The sequence below is a fragment of the Oncorhynchus tshawytscha genome, linkage group LG03 (assembly GCF_018296145.1).
Source record: "Oncorhynchus tshawytscha isolate Ot180627B linkage group LG03, Otsh_v2.0, whole genome shotgun sequence".
In the NCBI taxonomy this organism is placed as follows: Eukaryota; Metazoa; Chordata; class Actinopteri; order Salmoniformes; family Salmonidae; genus Oncorhynchus; species Oncorhynchus tshawytscha.
In genome coordinates, this window is record NC_056431.1 from 1,199,530 (window position 1) to 1,221,859 (window position 22,330).

General features: G+C 41.7%; 1 protein-coding gene across 3 annotated transcripts; it reads right to left on the reverse strand.

Annotated features, from left to right (window-relative positions):
* Window positions 1-692: 692 nt before the first annotated feature.
* Window positions 693-21,941, reverse strand: LOC112225708. 3 transcript variants are annotated; one of them, XM_042307100.1, is made up of 7 exons: window positions 21,740-21,941; window positions 20,719-20,867; window positions 20,284-20,409; window positions 2,108-2,236; window positions 1,797-1,824; window positions 1,553-1,624; window positions 693-1,091 (listed from the first exon to the last, which is right to left on the reverse strand). In XM_042307100.1, exons 1-7 carry the CDS (start codon window positions 21,795-21,797, stop codon window positions 886-888), a joined length of 768 nt encoding a protein of 255 aa, XP_042163034.1. In that variant the 5' UTR covers window positions 21,798-21,941; the 3' UTR covers window positions 693-885. The 3 variants fall into 3 exon arrangements, with proteins under 3 accessions (XP_042163034.1, XP_042163041.1, XP_024245610.1); XM_024389842.2 differs by lacking the exons at window positions 693-1,091; window positions 1,553-1,624; window positions 1,797-1,824; window positions 2,108-2,236 and adding exons at window positions 12,284-13,797; window positions 17,450-17,546; window positions 18,127-18,198; window positions 18,372-18,399 and having other exon boundaries at window positions 21,740-21,928; XM_042307107.1 differs by lacking the exons at window positions 20,284-20,409; window positions 20,719-20,867; window positions 21,740-21,941 and adding exons at window positions 6,467-6,513; window positions 6,664-7,488.
* Between the last annotated feature and the right edge of the window lie 389 nt (window positions 21,942-22,330).

Genomic DNA, 22,330 nt, shown 5'->3' on the forward strand with positions numbered 1-22,330 from the left:
CAGAGAAGAGCTTGTGAATGTGTCTACTGGCCAGGCATGAACGCACAGCTGAGAACATACATGGCACAATGTAGCACCTGCACTGCATGGGATGTGATGCAGCAGGAAGAGATGCTGAGGCCACACGAAGCACCAAAGCATCCCTGGGAAAAATACGGGACTGACCTGTTCCAGTTCAACTACAGAGACTACATGGTCACAGTAGATTATCTCTCCAACTTCTGGGAAGTGAACCATTGAGAACACAGTCAAACGGTCATTAGAAAACCGAAGACACAATTTGCGCGCTATGGGATAGCTGACATCCTTTACTCAGACAATGGCCCCCAGTACTCTACAGATGAGTTCTGAAGTTTCAGCAAGGCTTGGGACTTTACACACAAAACATACTTTACAGGTATCCTGGAGACTAATGGGAAAATGGAATAGGAGGTGAAAACAGTGTTGTAACGTTGCATTGATGTGACGACTGCTGTTCATCGAATTATTAACTGTTTATAATTACGTGATTAAATGAATCAGGTAATTATTAACTCATTAACCTTGGGGAAAGTTTTGGCTTTGAGTTTCAATTTCCCAAATAAACTCAAAGAATATAGATTTTACAACAGTCACTAATTAATCAATTTCCTCTACAGTCTCATTCTGATAGTCACATAATCTGGGAATCTGCACAAACCCGAGTCTCACTATACCATTGAATTGATTATTTATTTAATAACAAGCTAAAATGATATAAGATACACAAACAGAGTCTAGACCATTGATTAGAACTAAGTACAATGAAACAGGTCCCTAGCGGGCCAACACAATATGACACGTGTTACACAAAACGGTGATTTCAAAAGAGAGAATGGAATGGATGTAATGGAGTCCAGGTGAGTATCATGATGATCTGCAGGTGCGCATAATGATGGTTGCCAGGTGTGCGTAATGATGGATCCCAGGTGTGCGTAATGATGGATCCCAGGTGTGCGTAATGATGGATCCCAGGTGTGCGTAATGATGGATCCCAGGACAGGTGGTTAGTATACCGGCGATGTCGAACACCAGAGGGGAGGAGCAGGAGTAGACTTGACAGTAGTCTAATTCTACAACAGAAACACTACCATTCAAAAGTCTGGGGTCACTTACTAATGTTCTTGTTTCTTAAAGAAAAGCAAATGTTTTTTTTCCATTAAAATAACATCAAATTCATCACAAATACAGTGTAGACATTGTTAATGTTGTAAATGACTATTGTAGCTGGAAACGGCTGATTTGTTATGGAATATCTACATTATCAGCAACCATCACTCCTGTGTTCCAATAGCACGTTGTGTTAGCTAATCCAAGGTTATCATTTTAAAAGGCTAATTGATCATTAGAAAACCCTTTTGCAATTATGTTAGCACAGCTGAAAACTGTTGTCTGATTAAAGAAGTAATAAAACTGGCCTTTAGGCCTTTAGACTAGTTGAGTATCTGGTTTGAGTATCTGGTTTGGCTACAGTAAAACAAGCAGTGTCAGATTAGAGTGTCAGATTGAAAAGGTGAAACTGTATTACTCTAACCTTGATTGATGGGGACATGGTCATTACTGTGGAGATTGGTGGCAGGTTTGTAAGGTCCATGACTGCAGTTAGCTGGAGAACACAAAATAAAAAGTAATGAATCAGTCATTTGTCTGCTACACCACAATAAAATGACTGCTGCTATGCTCCGTCAACGATGTGACAAACTTCCCATGTCACATCCTGTCACTCATTCATTCAACAGCCTCTAGCAGCTTTGTTCTTAGTGTGTGTGTTTACTCACTGAGGCACAGCACCTCCCAAAATGGTGCCTGTAAGAGAGAAAAAACTGGTTGAAAAGAGGACAGAGAGAGAAAGAAAATATTCTAGTTGATGTCCTGATTGTAAATCCTGACATGTTCACCAACACTCACATGACATATCCCTCCCACCCCTGTCCTTCCTGATGAAGTAGGTAACATGTTAAAAACTGGGATGTAGACAAACTACGAAATAGACACATACATGATCTTATTGGTGTGTCTTAAACCATGTCCGTGCTTCATCAGATCCAACAGACACACTAGAGTAACCACATCAGTAACAGTAACATACCACAGTCAGCGTGCAGTCCATTGAGTAGGTCAGTCTGTCCAGGCAGCCTAAGATAGTGATGGAGTGACTGGTCTGAGCCAAAGTACGGTTTTCGGTTTTCATCTCTTTGTCATTGGCAAGAACAGTCATCTAAATAAAGTCAAATAGAGAACATAAGTCAAGAGGTTTAACATAAAGTACTGTAGTTCAGTGTTTCCCAACTCCTGGTTCTAAAGAACTACTGGGTGTGCAGGCTTTTGTTCAAGCTAAGCACTAACACTGCATTGCTTATCATGAACATGATTAGTTGAACCAGGTGGGCTATGTCTGTGCTAGGCTGGAGCAATAGGCTGTAGCTCTTTAGAACCAGGGTTACAATTACTTAAAAATTTGTACCAACAGATGTAATTCCTTAATAAGTTGTCATATTGTAGGTAGCTTCTGCTGTCACTCACGTTTTCATCCAACCGCTGGGTCTCGCAATTGGCCAAAGGCGGTGATTCAGATAGTTCATGGAGGTCATAGATCGATGTTGGATGCCTTATGATTAACGAGACGTGATGTGATCATAACAACACACAGGAACTCAAGTCCTTCTGTTCACCCGACTTAGAATTCCTCACAATCAAATGTCGACCGCATTATCTACCAAGGGAATTCTCTTCGATTATAATCATAGCCGTATATATTCCCCCCCAATCAGACACATCGATGGCCCTGAACAAACTTTATTTGACCCTATGTAAACTGGAAACCACATATCCTGAGGCTGCATTCATTGTAGCTGGGGATTTTAACAAGTCTAATCTGAAAACAAGACTCCCTAAATTCTATCAGCACATCGATTGTGCAACCAGGGCTGGTAAAACCCTGGATCATTGTTATTCTAACTTCCGCGACGCATATAAGGAACTCCCCCGCCCTCCTTTCGGAAAAGCTGACCACGACTCCATTTTGTTTCTTCCAGCGTACAGACAGAAACTAAAACAAGAAGCTCCCACGCTCAGGTCTGTCAACGCTTGTCCGACCAATCTGAGTCCATGCTTCAAGACTGCTTCGATCACGTGGACTGGGATATGTTCCGCATTGCGTCCAACAACAAATACGCTGATTCGGTGAGCGAGTTCATTAGAAAGTGCATCGGCGATGTCGTACCCACAGCGTCTATTAAAACATTCCCAAACCAGAAACCGTGGATTGATGGCAGAATTCGCGCAAACCACTGCTTTTAACCAGGGCAAGGTGACCAGAAACATGACCGAATACAAACATTGTAGCTATTTCCTCCACAAGGCAATCAAACAAGCTAAGCGTCAGTATAGAGAAAAAGTAGAGTTGCAATTCAACGGCTCAGACACAAGAGGTATGTGGCAGTGTCTACAGTCAATCACGGATTACAAAAAGAAAACCAGCCCCGTCGCGGACCAGGATGTCTTGCTCCCAGACAGACTAAATAACTTCTTTGCTCGCTTTGAGGACAATACAATGACATGGCCAGCTACCAAAACCTGTGGACTTTCCTTCACTGCAGCCTTCACTGCAGCCAAAGTGAGTAAAACATTTAAACGTGTTAACCCTCGCAAGGCTGCAGGCCCAGACGGCATCCCCAGCACCCCCATTCTCAGAGCATGCGCAGACCAGCTGGCTGGTGTATTTACAGACATATTCAATCAATCCTTATCCCAGTCTGCTGTTCCCACATGCTTCAAGAGGGCCACCATTGTTCCTGTTCCCAAGAAAGCTAAGGTAACTGAGCTAAACGACTACCGCCCGTAGCACTCACTTCCGTCATCATGAAGTACTTTGAGAGAATATTCAAGGACCATATCACCTCCACCCTACCTGACACCCTAGACCCACTCCAATTTGCTTACCGCCCCAAATAGGTCGACAGACGACGCAACCACACTGCACACTACCCCATCTGGACAAGAGGAATACCTATGTGAGAATGCTGTTCATCGACTACAGCTCAGCATTTAACACCATAGTACCCTGCAAACTAATCATCAAGCTCGAGACCCTGGGTTTCGACCCCGCCCTGTGCAACTGGGTACTGGACTTCCTGACGGGCTGCCCCCAGGTGATGAGGGTAGGTAACAACATCTCCACCCCTCTGATCCTCAACACTGGAGCCCCACAAGGGTGAGTTCTGAGCCCTCTCCTGTACTCCCTGTTCACCCACGACTGCGTAGCCATGCACTCCTCCAACTCAATCATCAAGTTTGCAGACGACACTACAGTGGTAGGCTTGATTACCAACAACGATGAGACGTCCTACAGGGAGGAGGTGAGGGCCCTCGGAGTGTGGTGTCAGGAAAATAACCTCACACTCAACGTCAACAAAACAAAGGAGATGATCGTGGACTTCAGGAAACAGCAGAGGGAGTACCCCCCTATCCACATCGACGGGACAGTAGTGGAGAGGGTAGTAAGTTAAGTTCCTCGGCGTACACATCACGGACAAACTGAATTGACAGCTTTGTGAAGACAGCATTGTGAAGAATGCGCAGCAGCGCCTCTTCAACCTCAGGAGGCTGAAGAAATTTGGCTTGTCACCAAAAGCACTCACAAACTTCTACAGATGCACAATCGAGAGCATCCTGTTGGGCTGTATCACCGCCTGGTACGGCAACTGCTCCGTCCACAACCGTAAGGCTCTCCAGAGCGTAGTGAGGTCTGCACAACGCATCACCGGGGGCAAACTACCTGCCCTCCAGGACACCTACACCACCCGATGTCACAGGAAGGCCATAAAGATCATCAAGAACATCAACCACCCGAACCACTGCCTGTTCACCCCGTTATCATCCAGAAGGCGAGGTCAGTACAGGTGCATCAAAGTTGGGACCAAGAGATTGAAAAACAGCTTCTATCTCAAGGCCATCAGACTGCTAAACAGCAATCACTAACTCAGTGAGGCTGCTGCTACATTGAGACCTAATCACTGGACACTTTAATAAATGGATCTCTAGTAACTTTAAAAAATGCAACTTTAAAAAAAATGCCGTTTTAATAATGTTTACATATCTTACATTACTCATTTCACATGTATATACTGTTGTCACGTCCATCGTACGAAGGAGACCAAGGTGCAGCGTGGTATGCGTACATTCAAATGTATTAAAAGAATAAACACTGAACAAACTAACAAAACAACAAAATGAACCGTGAAGCTAATATGAATAGTGCAGACAGGCAACTAAACATAGAACAAGATCCCACAAACACCAAAAGGGAAATGGCTACCTAAATATGATCGCCAATCAGAGACAACGATAAACAGCTGCTTCTGATTGGGAACCATATCTGGCCACGATAAACATACAAATACCTAGACCTACAAAACACTAGACATACAAAAAGCCTAGACAGTACAAAAACTAGCGTATCCACCCTAGTCACACCCTGACCTAACCAAAATATTTAAAAAACAGATATTTCAGGTCAGGGTGTGACATCTGTATTTTATACCATCTTGCCTATGCCGCTCGGCCATCGCTCATCCATATACTTATATGTGCATATTCTCATTAACTCCTTTAGGATTGTGTATATTAGGTAGTTGTTGGAGAATTGTTAGATTACTTGTTAGATATTACTGCCCTGTCGGAACTAGAAGCACAAGCATTTCGCTACATTCGCATTAACATCTGCTAACCATGTGTATGTGACGAATAAAATTTGATTTGAAAGTGTGAGAAGGTGCAAATTGTAGTACGCTGTCTGACGGGGAAGGAGTAATACCCAGGCGAAGGGACTGTATGGAAGGTTTAGTCCAACGGTAGCTACTCCTGTAAACCAATCATGGCTACTCCCGCCTCCAGTAGTTGATCTAGAAGTGTTGGAGAGACTACAGACAGATAGGAAGGGTGTTGATCCATCTGACTTGTTTAAGAGACATCTGGATACTGTGTATCAGGATTTTGAGACCCTTTACACAGATGGTTCAAAAGATCCAAGGACAGGACGTACTGGGTCAGCATTTGCAGTGCAGGAATGTGGGGTGACAGTCAGGAAACATATTAGGGTGACACATATAGTACTGTAACCTATGGTGTGTATCGCTGACGGAAGAGAGCGCGCGATTCCATTAAAAGCCTACTCCGGCTCATTCAATGGCTACGCCATCCTTCAATGTATATTAGTAGGCTATGTATTATTTATTGCCATCTTCGTTTGTATGTTTGTTCAATTTAAAATTGAATGAATGATCAATTACAAGAAAAGCACGTTCCTCACAATTTATGAAATAGACAGGTTCTAAAAGACACTGTAGAAATGTACCTAGTCGCAGAACAGGTTAGCAAAATCTGATACAATTCAATAAATGTGTAATATAGGCTATTGTATGCACACACACTCGGCATACCCAATTACCTTCACACACTCGGCATACCCAATTACCTTCACAGATGCTGAAACTGCTGAGAAAGAAAACACCAAATTTTTTACATCAACAAACATCACAATGTATAACAGGTATAAAAGTTACATACAAAAATGTATGGGCTATAAATTACTTCACAAAATAAGAACAAACCATTTTACTGTAAACTATTAAATTACAAACTTACTGCACGGTGTGCAGGTCAGGTTCCACATGCCAGAAATTATAGGAATGGTCATCCGACCCGATGGAAAATGTAGCCTATATATCCTGGTAGGCTACGTGTTCATGAAAATAATGACGATGTTGTGGAATTTTAAGTGTTCGGAAATTGTGCTCATAGAAATCCTACTGTGACTGACACTGTAAATTGCTTGACTAGGTTAGTCTACCGCTGGTGCTGCTTAAGTCACCAGGACACCAGAATGGAGCTAAGCAGAGGCAAAATCGGAGCAGAAAAACTGGTTCAGTCTGCTTTCCACCAGACACTGGGAGAGGGGACTTTGTTGCATGTGCTAAATCTGAAGAAGAGTCACACAATTCACAACAAAATCAGTGCTGGTTGGTTTTCGCTGTGGGCTGCTGTGCTGACTCAGGGCCCACTTTTACTTTACCACAGCAGAGGTTGGTATGGTTGGTAACAGCGAAAACAAACTTCAGCCTCAGTTTTTCAGGCCTTGACAAACATCATGACGTACATATACCCTCACTAGGTTGGGGATTGGCTTTTCTTTGGTCACATGTTTGTCACACCTCCCCTACTGTGTAGAGCAGTTACTGTAAACTAACAATGAAGAACATGTGATTCTTGTTACGCCATCCCATGAGTTGGGTGTAGAGAGGATGCTGGGTTGTTAATCAGTTCTGTCCAGACAAAAACTAAGAATTTTAGAGTCCACACTCCTTTCCTGTTTATGGATGTCCGTAAGAAAGGATCTAGCAGGTAAACTTACAGTGAGGTCTTAACTTAAGCCAATAAATAGAAGTAGCATACGCTGTGTGGCTGTGTGCTTCAGCGGTGTGGTTTGGCTGTGTGGTTGGGCAGGGTGCTTGGGCTGTGTGGTTGAGCAGGGTGCTTGGGTGGGGATGTGATTCCAAGCTACTCCCCCCTGGCCTGCTACTGGAGGATGGTTATAAATCTCCAAACCCACAAAAACCCAGTCCCTCAGCTCAGAGACAGAATTCCCCTTTAAACTCACACAGGCCGTAACAACCCTCAGGAGAATGGCTGCTGAATGTACCGTAAAACGTGATCCATGGGCACTAGGACCTTCTCCAAGGTCAGTGTAAAATATAGGGCATAGATTCAACCAGATCAAGAGTTAAATGGCGATAGCCGACACCCGACAACCATTAGTTCAGTTCTTGACCCTAATGTAGCTGGAGGGGAAATGCAGTGGGTGGCTTACTAGAGGAGCTGGCCAGAGGAATGGGAAAAACAGGAGTAGAACACAGGAGGCAGTAATCAGGAGAATGGTGAAGGCAGGAGTAGAAAACATGAGGCAGTAGTCAGGAGAATGGTGAAGGCAGGAGTAGAACACAGGAGGCAGTAGTCTGGAGAATGGTGAATGCAGGAGTATGGAGTATGGTGGTTAACAGGACTTTGTCCCTAAGTTCTGCTGGCATTGAGATGTGTCAACTGTGGTAGAGGTTACCAAATGAAAATGACTGATTGATTACATGAAGTTAATAGGTGTAGCCTTCATACTCTACCTGGTTCTGTACTTGGTTCTGAACTTGTAACTCACAATAAAAAGGCATAAAACCATACATATCCTTTCCTATCAAGTACAAAAGAAAAACCCTTACAGATTAGTCAGAACAAGACTATAAATCCCCTACTCAAACAAAAGCCTCTACACACTACTGTCAGCCAGTTGAACCCACTGTGTACCTTTATTGCACATGAGCAACAATTCTGATGAATTAAATAGCAAAGACAAACAGTCACATATACTGGCCATATCCAGTCTGTGCCCTGTAGTCTGGTGCTGTAGCACAGTGACAGGAAATCTGAGAAAATATATACAGTCCCACCCTGCTGTCAGAGGGAGATCACATGAGGTGATGGTAACACCCACTGTCCTTCTTGGAGTCTGTTAAGCCATATAAGGAGTTTACACTGTGTGTTGGTGTTCATGTCACAAAGCAGCCAAAGAATAGAACAAACAATGCAGACGTTGTCATGGAATTATGCCAATCTTTTATCTAGCTGGCACTCCTCAAGCAAAATATTGTCTCTGGTTAAACATGACAATAATTGGAAATTAGGGTAAAATAGACCAATCCTAGATTTGAAATAAATAAATATATATATATATATATATTACACACACAAAGTGTTGTTTTTATATTTTTGCTCTGTTACCATTCTACTTGCCCATTTTCTGGGTAGCTTAAGGTTTGACATGGGTACAATAATTGTAAAATCGATAGAGAAGAATTACCATACACTCTCTGCTTACATTCATGAAGTTTATTAAAAGTGAAAATGATCACGAGAAACAGCAACCACTAAAATCAAGACAACTTAACACATCATAAATGGTTTAATCTTTAAAAAGAAGCTGTTGAACAGCAGTAGGGCAAAGTAAAGACTGATATAAAGATTGAGTTATGAACAGTTTGTTCTGACCTGTCATTGGTGAGTTCAGAGAGAGAGAGGGGGAAAAGGAGGAGGTGGAGAGAGAGCAAGAAAGAGAGGGCCTTCTCGGGCACTACCTCCCTCCCTCCCTCACAGCAGTGGAAATCAGGGGACTTCCGTAACAGGTTTGGCGGTAGGGGGTTTGGCGGTAGGGCTGCTCAAATAATTATTGGGATGATGATAAGAAAGGCGTGTTAAGACTGAGATAAGGGGCTCTATTCAAGCCGTATCGCAGAAGTTCAGCATTACAGCGCGATTGAAATTTAAAGGCAATGTTCCCACGTTAGCGAAGACTGCATTCACGGTAAGCGTTGCATATGTCGCTTCAAACAGAAATTACCTTTAAAATGTATATTGCACAATCTGTAACGCTTCAGCGATACAGGTTGAATAGAGCCCAAGGTCTCAACTGCATTTAACTCATCCAGCTTTTAATTTCCACACAGTTGGTCAACACACTGTTGATTAAATAAAATGGAACTGACTAAAATAATAAGTGCTTGAAGACAGTGAAAATACAATTCATTTGGAAAGTATTCAGACCCCTTGAGTTTTTCCATATTTTGTTACATTACAGCCTTATTCTAAACTGTATTAAATAAATGCTTTTCCTCCTCAATCTACACACAATACCCCATAATGACAAAGCGAAAACAGGTTTTAGAAATTTTTGCAAATGTATAAAATATAAAAACGTCAATACCTAATTTAGTAAGTATTCAGAAACGTTGCTATCGAAATTGAGCTCAGGTGCATCCTGTTTCAATTGATCATCCTTCAGATGTTTCTACAACTTGATTGGAGTCCACCTGTGGTACATTTAATTGATTATACATGATTTGGAAAGGCACACACCTGTCTATTTAAGGTCCCACAGTTGACAGTACATGTCAGAGTAAGCCATGAGGTCGAAGGAATTGTCCGTAGAGCTCCAAGACAGGATTGTCTGTGGCACAGATCTGGGGAAGGGTACTAAAAAATGCCTGTAGCATTGAAGATCCCCAAGAACACAGTGGCCTCCATTCTTAAATGGAAAAAGTTTGGAACCACCAAGACTCTTCCTAGAGCTGGCCGCCCGGCCAAACTGCGCAATCGAGGGAGAAGGGCCTTGGTCAAGGTGGTGACCAAGAACTTGATGGTCACTCTGACAGAGCTCTAGAGTTCCTCAGTGGAAATGGGAGAACCTTCCAGAAGGACCACCATCTCTGCAGCACTCAACCAATCAGGGCTTTTTGGTAGTGGCCAAACGGAAGCCATTCCTCAGTAAAAGACACATGAAAGCCATTTGAGTTTGCCAGAATGCACCTAAAGGACTCTCAGACCACGAGAAACAAGACTCTCTGGTCTGATGAAACCAAGATTGAACTCACATTTGGAGGAAACCTGAAACAATACCTACAGTAAAGCATGGTGGTGGCAGCATCATGCTGTGGGGATGTTTTTCAGCAGCAGGGACTGGGAGACTAGTCAGGATTGAGGGAAAAATGAAGTGAGCAAAGTACAGAGAGAACCTTGATGAAGTCCTGAGCGCTCTGGAGCAGGTTCTCAGACTGGGGCGAAGGTTCACCTTCCAACAGGAAAACGACCCTAAGCACACAGCCAAGACAGAGGAGTGGCTTCTGGAAAAGTCTCAATGTCCTTGAGTTGCCCAGCCAGAGCCCGGACTTTAACATGTTTTAACATCTCTGAAGAGAAATAAAAACAGCTGTGCAGCGACAGTCCCCATCCAACCTGATAGAGCTTGAGAGGATCTGTAGAGAAGAATGGGAGAAACTCTCCAGATACAGGTGTGCCAAGCTTGTAGAGTCATACCCAAGAAGACTTGAGGCTGTAATTACTGCCAAAGGTGCTTCAACAAAGTACTGAGTAAAGGGTCTGAATACATATTTAACTGTGATATCAGTTTATAATATAACATTTCTAAAACTTGTTTTAGCTTTGTCATGTTTACATACGCCTAATACATTTAAACTCAGTTTCACAATTCCTGACATTTAATCCTAGTAAAAAGTCCCTGTTTTAAGTCAGTTAGGATCACCATTTTATTTTAAGAATGTGAAACGTCAGAATAATAGTAGAGTGATTTATTTCAGCTTTTATTTCTTTCATCACATTCCCAGTGGGTTTACATACACTCAATTCATATTTGGTAGCATTGCCTTTAAATTGTTTAACTTGGGTCAAACGTTTCCAGAAGCCTTCCACAAGCTTCCCACAATAAGTTGGGTGAATTTTGGCCCATTCCTCCTGACAGTTCCACCAGCTCTGAGTCAGGTTTGTAGGCCTCCTTGCTCGCACACACTTTTTCAAATCTGCCCACAAATCTTCTATAGGATGGAGGTCAGGGCTTTGTGATGGCCATTCCAATACCTTGACTTTGTTGTCCTTAAGCCATTTTGCCGCAACTTTGGAAGTATGCTTGGGGTCATTGTCCATTTGGAAGACCCATTTGCGACCAAGCTTTAACTTCCTGACTGATGTCTTGAGATGTTGCTTCAATATATCCACATCATTTTCCTGCTTCATGATGCCATCTATTTTGTGAAGTGCACCAGTCCCTCCTGCAGTAAAGCACCCCCAAACCATGATGCTGCCACCCCCGTGCCTCACGGTTGGGATGGTATTCTTCAGCTTGCAAGCCTCCACCTCCAAACATAACGATGGCCAAACAGTTCTATTTTTGTTTCATCAGACCAGAGGACATTTCTCCAAAAAGTACAATCTTTGTCCCCATGTGCAGTTGCAAACCAAAGTCTGGCTTTTTTTATGGTGGTTTTGGAGCAGTGGCTTCTTCCTTGTAGAGCGGCCTTTCAGGTTATGTCGATATAGGACTCGTTTTACTGTGGATATAGATACTTATGTATCCGTTTCCTCCAGGATCTTCTTTCTTTTGATTTTCCCATGATGTCAAGCAAAGAGGCACTGAGTTTGAAGGTAGGTATTGAATTACATCCACAGGTACCCCTCCAATTGACTCAAATTATGTCAATTAGCCCATCACATCATTTTCAGAAATTTTCCAAGCTGTTTAAAAAGGCACAGTCAATTTAGTGTATGTAAACTTCTGACCCACTGGAATTGTGATACAGTGAATTATAAGTGAAATAATCTGTCTGTAAACAATTGTTGGAAAAATTACTTGTGTCATGCACAAAGTAGATGTCCTAACCGACTTGCCAAAACTATAGTTTGTTAACAAGACATTTGTGGAGTGGTTGAAAAACAAGTTTTAATGACTCCAACCTAGTGTATGTAAACTTCCAACTTCAACTGTATATAGCATGTAAGGACAGTAACCCATGGAATGATCACACAAAAAAACATTTCATAGGTCTCCCTCAAATCAACAATGGTTTCAATCTCAAAAGAATGTCTTACTCTAGACTTACTCTTAACACATATGGTTAAGTCAGGGTTGGGGTCAAATCCATTTCAATTCAGACAATTCAGGAAGTAAACTGAAATTCAAATTTGAGGAAAATGTGAAATTTGACTTTCAGTATACTTCCTGAATTGGCTGAATTGAAAAGGAAGTGACCCCAACCTGGGTGTAAGTTGCATTGTCTTCATCTGGCACAATTATTGTGCATAATATTAATATCACATACTGAGATGTGTGTGTATATATATATATATATGTTATACATTATGTATAAATTTGAGTACAGCATTTACAATATTATACAAAATATTACATGAAGGGAAAGACAACCTAGTCAGTTGTACAACTGAATGCATTCAACTGAAATGTGTCTTCTGCAAATAGCTACATAAAGAGTATATTCTGATCAATAAAACAATATATATTCTGATCAATAAAAATATATATATTCTGATCAATAAAACAATATGGTGAACAGAACAGTCATCTTTCAATGTAGTATCCATTTATAGTGTATATATATTAGGGGTAGAGGGAGTAGTCTGAAATCTAACCCTGATCATATATATTGTATATATTAGGGGGTAGAGGGAGTAGTCTGAAATATAACCCTGATCGTATATATTAGGGGGTAGAGGGAGTAGTCTGAAGCCTAACCCTGATCATATATATTGTATATATTAGGGGGTAGAGGTAGTAGTCTAACCCTGATCATATATAGTGTGTATATTAGGGGGTCTGAAGTCTAACCCTGATCATACATATTGTATATATTAGGGGGTAGAGGTAGTAGTCTGAAGTCTAACCCTGATCATATATAGTGTATATATTAGGGGGTAGAGGTAGTAGTCTAACTCTGATCATATATAGTGTATATATATATATATTAGGGGGTCTGAAGTCTAATCCTGATCATATCCTTGAGACAGTATTCATGTAACCCGTATATGATTCTTCAAACCACAAGAGATATTATTCTGAGTCATTATTTCCCAGAGTAGTAATATTTTAGAATAGTTTGTATAATGCCTAGTTACTCATTGTGCACTCGCTGGTGCAGCTGAAGGAGACTCTAGACTTCCACAGTCAGAATAAGTTTACTAAAGCTGTCTCAGAATGTAACACGTGCTATGTCATGCCACAGGACCATTACAGGAAACTCTTAAACACTCAAACAGTTGCATTGCATTAAACCATCCCCACCATCCACCAACCCACACATCCAGCCAGCCAGCTAGCATCACACTGAGGAACAGTGTTGGGTCGACATCTTGTTCCATGTCTTGCAGACATATCTATAAAAATAAGAGCATAGTACAAACATATTTAGCAATATTTTCACTCTACACATACACATTCCAATCTATTTATCCATCCATCCATCCATCCATCCAATCCGTACACACAACCATCCATCCAAGCCGTATATACTAGAGGTCGACAGATTAATCGGAATGGCCGATTAATTGGGGCCGATTTCAAGTTTTCATAACAATCTGTATTTTTGGACACCAATCATGGCCGATTACATTGCACTCCACGAGGAGACCGCGTGGCAGGCTGACTACCTGTTATGCGAGTGCAGCAAGGAGCCAAGGTAAGGTGCTAGCTAGCATTAAACATATCTTCTAAAAAACAATCAATCTTAACATAATCACTAGTTAACTACACATGGTTGATGATATTGCTAGTTTATCTAGCTTGTCCTGCTTGCATATAATCGATGCGGTGCCTGTTAATTTATCAGCCTACTTCGCCAAACGGGTGATTTAACAAGCGCGTTATCTAAAAAAGCACTGTCGTTGCACCAATACTTAACCATAAACATCAATGCCTTCCTTAAAAGTATATATTTTTAAACCTGCATATTTAGTAAATATTGCCTGCTAACATGAATTTCCTTTAACTAGGGAAATTGTGTCACTTCTCTTGAGTTCTGTGCAAGAGTCCGGGTATATGCAGCAGTTGGGTCGCCTGGCTCGTTGCCAGAATGTAACAGGAATATTTAGACTTAAGCATGCCACCCATTAGATAAAATACAGAACAGTTCCTTATTTCACTGAAAGAATAAACGTTTGATTTGACCATATTTATTTATTTCACCTTTATTTAACCAGGTAAGCTAGTTGAGAACAAGTTCTCATTTGCAAGTGCAACCTGGCCAAGATAAAGCATAGCAGTGTGAACAGACAACAACACAGTTACACATGGAGTAAACAGTAAACAAGTCAATAACATAGTAGAAAAAAAAAGAATCTATATACATTGTGTGCAAAAGGCATGAGGAGGTAGGCAATAAATAGGCCATAGGAGTGAATAATTACAATTTAGCAGATTAACACTAGAGTGATAAATGATCAGATGAACATGTGCAGGTAGAGATACTGGTGTGCAAAAGAGCAGAAAAGTAAATAAAATAAAAACAGTATGGGGATGAGGTAGGTAAATTGGGTGGGCTAAATACCGATGGACTATGTACAGCTGCAGCGATCGGTTAGCTGCTCAGATAGCAGATGTTTAAAGTTGGTGAGGGAGATAAAAGTCTCCAACTTCAGAGATTTTTGTAATTCGTTCCAGTCGCAGGCAAGCAGAGAACTGGAAGGAAAGGCGGCCAAATGAGGTGTTGGCTTTAGAGATGATCAGTGAGATACACCTGCTGGAGCGCGTGCTACGGGTGGGTGTTGCCATCATCATGACCAGTGAACTGAGATAAGGCGGAGCTTTACCTAGCATAAACGTGTAGATCACCTGGAGCCAGTGGGTCTGGCGACAAACATGTAGCGAGGGCCAGCCGACTAGAGCATACAGGTCGCAGTGGTGGGTGGTATAAGGTGCTTTAGTAACAAATCGGATGGCACTGTGATAACTGGATGCAGTTTTTCTGAATAGAGTATTGGAAGCTATTTTGTAGATGACGTCGCCGAAGTCGAGGATCGGTAGGATAGTCAGTTTTACTAAGGTAAGTTTTGCGGCGTGAGTGAAGGAAGCTTTGTTGCAAAATAGAAAAACGACTCTAGATTTGATTTTGGATTGGAGATGTTTGATATGAGTCTGGAAGGAGAGTTTGCAGTCTAGCCAGACACCTAGGTACTTATAGATGTCCACATATTCTAGGTCGGAACCATCCAGGGTGGTGATGCTAGTCGGGCGTGCGGGTGCAGGCAGCGAAGGGTTGAAAAGCATGCATTTGGTTTTACTAGCGTTTAAGAGCAGTTGGAGGCCATGGAAGGAGTGTTGTATGGCATTGAAGCTCGTCTGGAGGTTAGTTAACACAGTGTCCAAGGAAGGGCCAGAAGTATACAGAATGGTGTCGTCTGCGTAGAGGTGGATCAGGGAATCACCCGCAGCAAGAGCAACATCATTGATATATACAGAGAAAAGAGTCGGCCCGAGAATTAAACCCTGTGGTACCCCCATAGAGACTGCCAGATGTCCGGACAACAGGCCCTCCAATTTGACACACTGAACTCTATCAGAGAAGTAGTTGGTGAACCAGGCAAGGCAGTCATTAGAAAAACCGAGGCTACTGAGTCTGCCGATAAGAATATGGTGATTGACAGAGTCGAAAGCCTTGGCCAGGTCGATGAAGACGGCTGCACAGTACTGTCTTTTATCGATGGCGGTTATGATATCGTTTAGTACCTTGAGCGTGGCTAAGGTGCACCCGTGACCGGCTTGGAAACCGGATTGCACAGCGGAGAAGGTATGGTGGGATTCGAGATGGTCAGTGATCTGTTTGTTGACTTGGCTTTCGAAGACCTTAGATAGGCAGGGCAGGATGGATATAGGTCTGTAACAGTTTGGGTCCAGGGTGTCTCCCCCTTTGAAGAGGGGGATGACCGCGGCAGCTTTCCAATCCTTGGGGATCTCAGATGATACGAAGGAGAGGTTGAACAGGCCGGTAATAGGGGTTGCGACATTGGCGGCGGACAGTTTCAGAAATAGAGGGTCCAGATTGTCAAGCCCAGCTGATTTGTATATTAATGACCTAAGGCTCATGTTTCTGTGTGTTATTATGTTATAATTAAGTCTATGATTTGATATTTGATAGAGCAATCTGACTGAGCGGTGGTAGGCAGCAGCAGGCTTGTAAGCATTAATTCAAACAGCACTTTCATGGGTTTGCAGCAGCTCTTCGCTGTGCTTCAAGCATTGAGCGGTTTATGACTTCAAGCCTATCAACTCCTGAGATTAGGCGGGTGTAACCGATGTGAAATGGCTAGCTAGTTAGCGGGGTGCGCGCTAATAGCGTTTCAATCGGTGACGTCACTCGCTCTGAGACCTTGAAGTAGTTGTTCCCCTTGCTCTGCAAGGGCCGCGGCTTTTGTGGAGCGATGGGTAACGATGCTTCGAGGGTGGCTGTTGTCGATGTGTTCATGTTCGAGGCCAGGTAGGGACGGAAGCTATACGTTACACTGGCAACACTAAAGTGCCTAGAAGAACATCCAATAGTCAAAGGTATATGAAATACAAATGGTATAGAGAGAAATAGTCCTATAATAACTACAATCTAAAACTTCTTACCTGGGAATGTTGAAGGCTCATGTTAAAAAGGAACCACCAGCTTTCATATGTTCTCATGTTCTGAGCAAGGAACTTAAACGTTAGCTTTTTTACATGGCACATATTGCACTTTTACTTTCTTCTCCAACACTTTGTTTTTGCATTATTTAAACCAAATTTAAAATGTTTCATTATTTATTTGAGGCTAAATTGATTTAATATATTAAGTTAAAATAAAAGTGTTGATTCAGTATTGTTGCAATTGTCATTATTACAAATAAATAAAAACAAAATCGGCTTTTTTTGGTCCTCCAATTATCGGTATCGGCGTTGAAAAATCATAATTGGTCAACCTCTAGTATATACATCCATCCAATCCATATATCCATCCAATCCATGTATTCATCCATCCATCCATCCATCCATCCATCCATCCATCCATACCTCTTCTTTAATACATATGCTGCCTTCACACCCAGCAGTAACACGGCGACTCCAACCACACCCATCAGCACCCAGACAACGGTGTGGTTCCTAGCATCTTTTTGTGAGAGGAGAGAGACTGAGCACACAGAAAACCTCCCCAATCCAGTTACAGAGATCTGACTAACACTCAATCGGTGATGTTTAGTCTGAGTGCCTCTGCTCTGTCATTGCCTCACTCTATAGGCAGTGCAGCAGTGGAGTGTTATTCCATTGTTTAATTGCAAGATAGAGAGGTAGTGAATTGAGTCAACTAAGAGAGCTGATAATCTGTGGTTATCTCAGCTGTAACACTCTTTCTGAGCCAAGCGGAGTCTCTGAGGTTAAATATGGTCCTACTAAAGTAGATAAACACACCTGATGATAAGCTAATGTGAGATAATAAACAGTTGAGCCATATTAAAGTGAACCATGTTGTAAACACAGGGAGAGAAGGGAAAGTGCTAAAGTGACAACACACCAAGTTGTTGATGAGTAACGTCAACTGTTATATCTTCCTGTTTCCCCAGGACAGTCCAATAGATTGAAACAGCTGGGTCTTTTCTTTGAACCGGGTTCAATGCAAGCAATCCGATTGGCGACAGTAAAACAAGCAGTGTCAGATTGAAAAGGTGAAACTGTATTCTGTATACTCTAACCTTGATTGATGGGGACATGGTCATTACTGTGGAGATTGGTGGCACGTTTGTAAGGTCCATGACTGCAATTAGCTGGAGAACACAAAATAAAAAGTAATGAATCAGTCATTTGTCTGCTACACCACAAAAAAAATGACTGCTGCTATGCTCCGTCAACGATGTGACAAACTTCCCATGTCACATCCTGTCACTCATTCATACAACAGCCTCTAGCAGCTTTGTTCTTAGTGTGTGTGTTTACTCACTGAGGCACTGCACGTCCCAAAATGGTGCCTGTAAGAGAGAAAAAAACTGGTTGAAAAGGACAGAGTGAGATGTCCTGATTGAACATGTCAGGACATACCAACACTCACATGACATACAGGTGAAGTTTACACACACTTAGGTTGGAGTCATTAAAACTCATTTTTTTCAACCACTCCACAAATTTCTTGTTAACAAACTACAGTTTTGGCAAGTCGTTTAGCACATCTACTTTGTGCATGACAAGTCATTTTTCCAACAATTGATTACAGGCAGATTATTTCACTTATAATTCACTATTACAATTCCAGTGGGTCAGAAGTTTACATACACTAAGTTGACTGTGCCTTTAAACAGCTTGGACAGTTCCAGAAAATGATGTTATGGCTTTAGAAGCTTCTGATAGGCTAATTGACATCATTTGAGTCAATTGGAGGTGTACCTGTGGATGTATTTCAAGGCCTACCTTCAAACTCAGTGCCTCTTTGCTTGACATCATGGGAAAATCAAAAGGAAATCAGCCAAGACCTCAGAAAAAAAGTGTGCAGACCTCCACAAGTCTGGTTCATCCTTGGGAGCAATTTCTAAACGCCTGAAGGTACCACGTTCATCTGTACAAACAATAGTACGCAAGTATAAATACCATGGGACTACACAGCCGTCATACCCTTCAGGAAGGAGATGCGTTCTGTCTCCTAGAGATGAACGTACTTTGGTGCAAAATATGAAAATCAATCCCAGAACAGCAGCAAAGGACCTTGTGAAGATGCTGGAGGAAACAGGTACAAAAGTATCTATAGCCACAGTAAAACGAGTCCTATATCGACATAACCTGAAAGGCCGCTCTACAAGGAAGAAGCCACTGCTCCAAAACCACCATAAAAAAGCCAGACTTCGGTTTGCAACTGCACATGGGGACAAAGATTGTACTTTTTGGAGAAATGTCCTCTGGTCTGATGAAAAAAATATATAACAGTTTGGCCATAATGACCATCGTTATGTTTGGAGGAAAAAGGTGGAGGCTTGCAAGCTGAAGAACACCATCCCAAATGTGAAGCATGGGGGTGGCAGCATGTTGTGGGGGTGCTTTGCTGCAGGAGGGACTGGTGTACTTCACAAAATAGATGGCATCATGAGAGAGAAAAATTATGTGGATATATTGAAGCAACATGTCAAGACATCAGTCAGGAAGTTAAAGCTTGGTTGCAAATGAGTCTTCCAAATGGACAATGACACCAAACATACTTCTAAAGTTGTGGCAAAATGGCTTAAGGACAACAAAGTCAAGGTATTGGAGTGGCCATCACAAAGCCCTGACCTCAATCCTATAGAAAATGTGTCGGCAGAACTGAAAAAGCGTGTGCGAGCAAGGAGGCCTACAAACCTGACTCAGTTACACCAGCTGTGAGGAGGAACAGGCCAAAATTCACCAAACTTATTTTGGGAAGCTTGTGGAAGGCTACCTGAAACATTTGACCCAAGTTAAACAATTTAAAGGCAATGCTACCAAATATGAATTGAGTGTATGCAAACTTCTGACCCACTGGGAATGTGATGAAAGAAATAAAAGCTGAAAAAAATCATTCTCTACTATTATTCTGACATTTCACATTCTTAAAATAAAGTGGTGATCCTAACTGACCTAAGTCAGGGAATTTTTACTTGGATTTAATGTCAGGAATTGTCAAAAGCTGAGTTTAAATGTATTTGGCTAAGGTGTATGTAAACTTCAGACGTCAACTTCATCCCTCCCACCCGTCCTTCCTAACAAAGTAGGTAACATGTTAAAAACTGGGGTGTAGACAAACTACGACAGACACATACATGATCTTATTGGTGTATCTTAAACTATGTCCGTGCTTCATCAGATCCAACAGACACACTAGAGTAACCACATCAGTAACAGTAACATACCACAGTCAGCGTGCAGTCCATTGAGTAGGTCAGTCTGTCCAGGCAGCCTAAGATGGTGATGGAGTGACTGGTCTGAGCCAAAGTACGGTTTTCGTCTATCTCTTTGTCATTGGCAAGAACAGTCATCTAAATAAAGTCAAATAGACAACATAAGTCAAGAGGTTTAACATAAAGTACTGTAGTTCAGTGTTTCCCAACTCCTGGTCCTAAAGAACTACTGGGTGTGCAGGCTTTTGTTCAAGCTCAGCACTAACACTGCATTGCTTATCATGAACATGATTAGTTGAATCAGGTGGGCTATGTTTATGCTGTGCTAGAGCAGAAGGTTGAATCTCTTTAGAACCAGGCTTTCAATTACTACCAACCATTTTACTTGAACATTTTACCACTCCTTAATGAGTCATCATATTGTAAGTAGCTTCTGCTGTCACTCACGTTTTCATCCAACCACTGGGTCTCGCAATTGTCCAAAGGCAGAGATTCAGGTAGTTCATGGAGGTCATAGGTCGTTGTATAGTTAGGATGTTGGATCACCTTACAGTTAATGTGAGTGTCTACAACAGGCAGCAGACACCCCACTAGGACTGTGAAAAAGAGAGAACTCAGTTACAAATTTACTCCATCAATCACAACATTTCATTTTGTCAGTGTTGCATCAAGTTAGGCTATTGCGAAAGATAAATCAAAGCAGGAAATCTCACCACACACAGCACAATGTGTCTGTGCATTGTTGGAGACATGCAGCATGGAAAAAAACTGAACAACAGACTAAATTGTTTGTGGAATTGGAGTGTTATTGTGTTGGGAGGAGATTGGGGAAAGTAATCAAACATACCATCAATATGCTTGAATTGTGTCTGAGTTCCTCTCACATGCTCCTCTACGCCTATATACTGTAACTGCCTCCACCCATAAGAAGGTCCACCTTGGCTTTTAAACCTGCTCATGCTTGTTTGGACCGGCTGATGGGGATTCCCCCCATAGACTTGGATTTGCTTGCTTGGTACTAGCATGGTACCTGCTACTGTAATGTACAAATCATCCTACGTGGAGGAGCGTAATTTCGCCCCATTGGTAGCTTTGTTTTAACATGGAATTAATGGTCAGTTACAAAAAAAGGCACGTTCCTCCCAATTTATTAAATACCGGTAGTCGTAAAAACACTTGTAAAAAAATGTGCGGTGGTCCTAACATACACTTATCCTGCGGTGGTCCTAACAAAACCCATATCATCACGTTTATACAAATACGTTGATAAAATCTGATACAATTCAATAAGTGTGTAACATACATGTAACGTTACGCAGTTTACAATGCGAGCACACCCAACAACCTACAGATGCGGAACAGCTGAGAAAGAACACACTCAATTGTTTATAGTGACCGTCGTCACATTGCAATAAGTGTAAAAGTTGTATGCAAAAATGTATCGCCATGCTGTAAAATTTCCACTTACTGTAAGCGCAGTTCAGTTTCCACAAAATGTCAGAACCAGAAATTGTCGGAATAATCATTTTAACTAACCGAAACGGCGATATAGTTCAGGTATGTGGCGTCAGCCGTGAAGAATTGAGCCCAAGAGCCCTTTGGTAGGCGGTGGTGGGGTGACATGGAATGATATCTTGCGATTTCTTAATATGGTCTGCGCCATGACGGAAATACAACTCATAGTAGAGTTGCCATGTTCGTCATTTTCACGACCATTGATATACTTTGAAAACAATGTCGCAGATAAAAATGTATTGGTTGCAGATTGCGAGTCATATACAGTGGTGGAAAAAGTACCCAATTGTCATACTTGAGTAAAAGTTAAGTTACCTTAATAGAAAATTGTTCAAGTAAAAGTGAAAGTTACCTAGTAAAATACTACTTGAGTAAAAGTCTAAAAGTATTTGGTTTTAATATTTTAGCAATTACATTTACTTTAAATTCTTAAGTATATTTTAGCAATTACATTTACTTTTGATACTTAAGTATTGAAAGTAAAATTATAAATATTTTCAAATTCCCTATATTAAAACCTGTTTGGGATAGGGGACAGCATTTT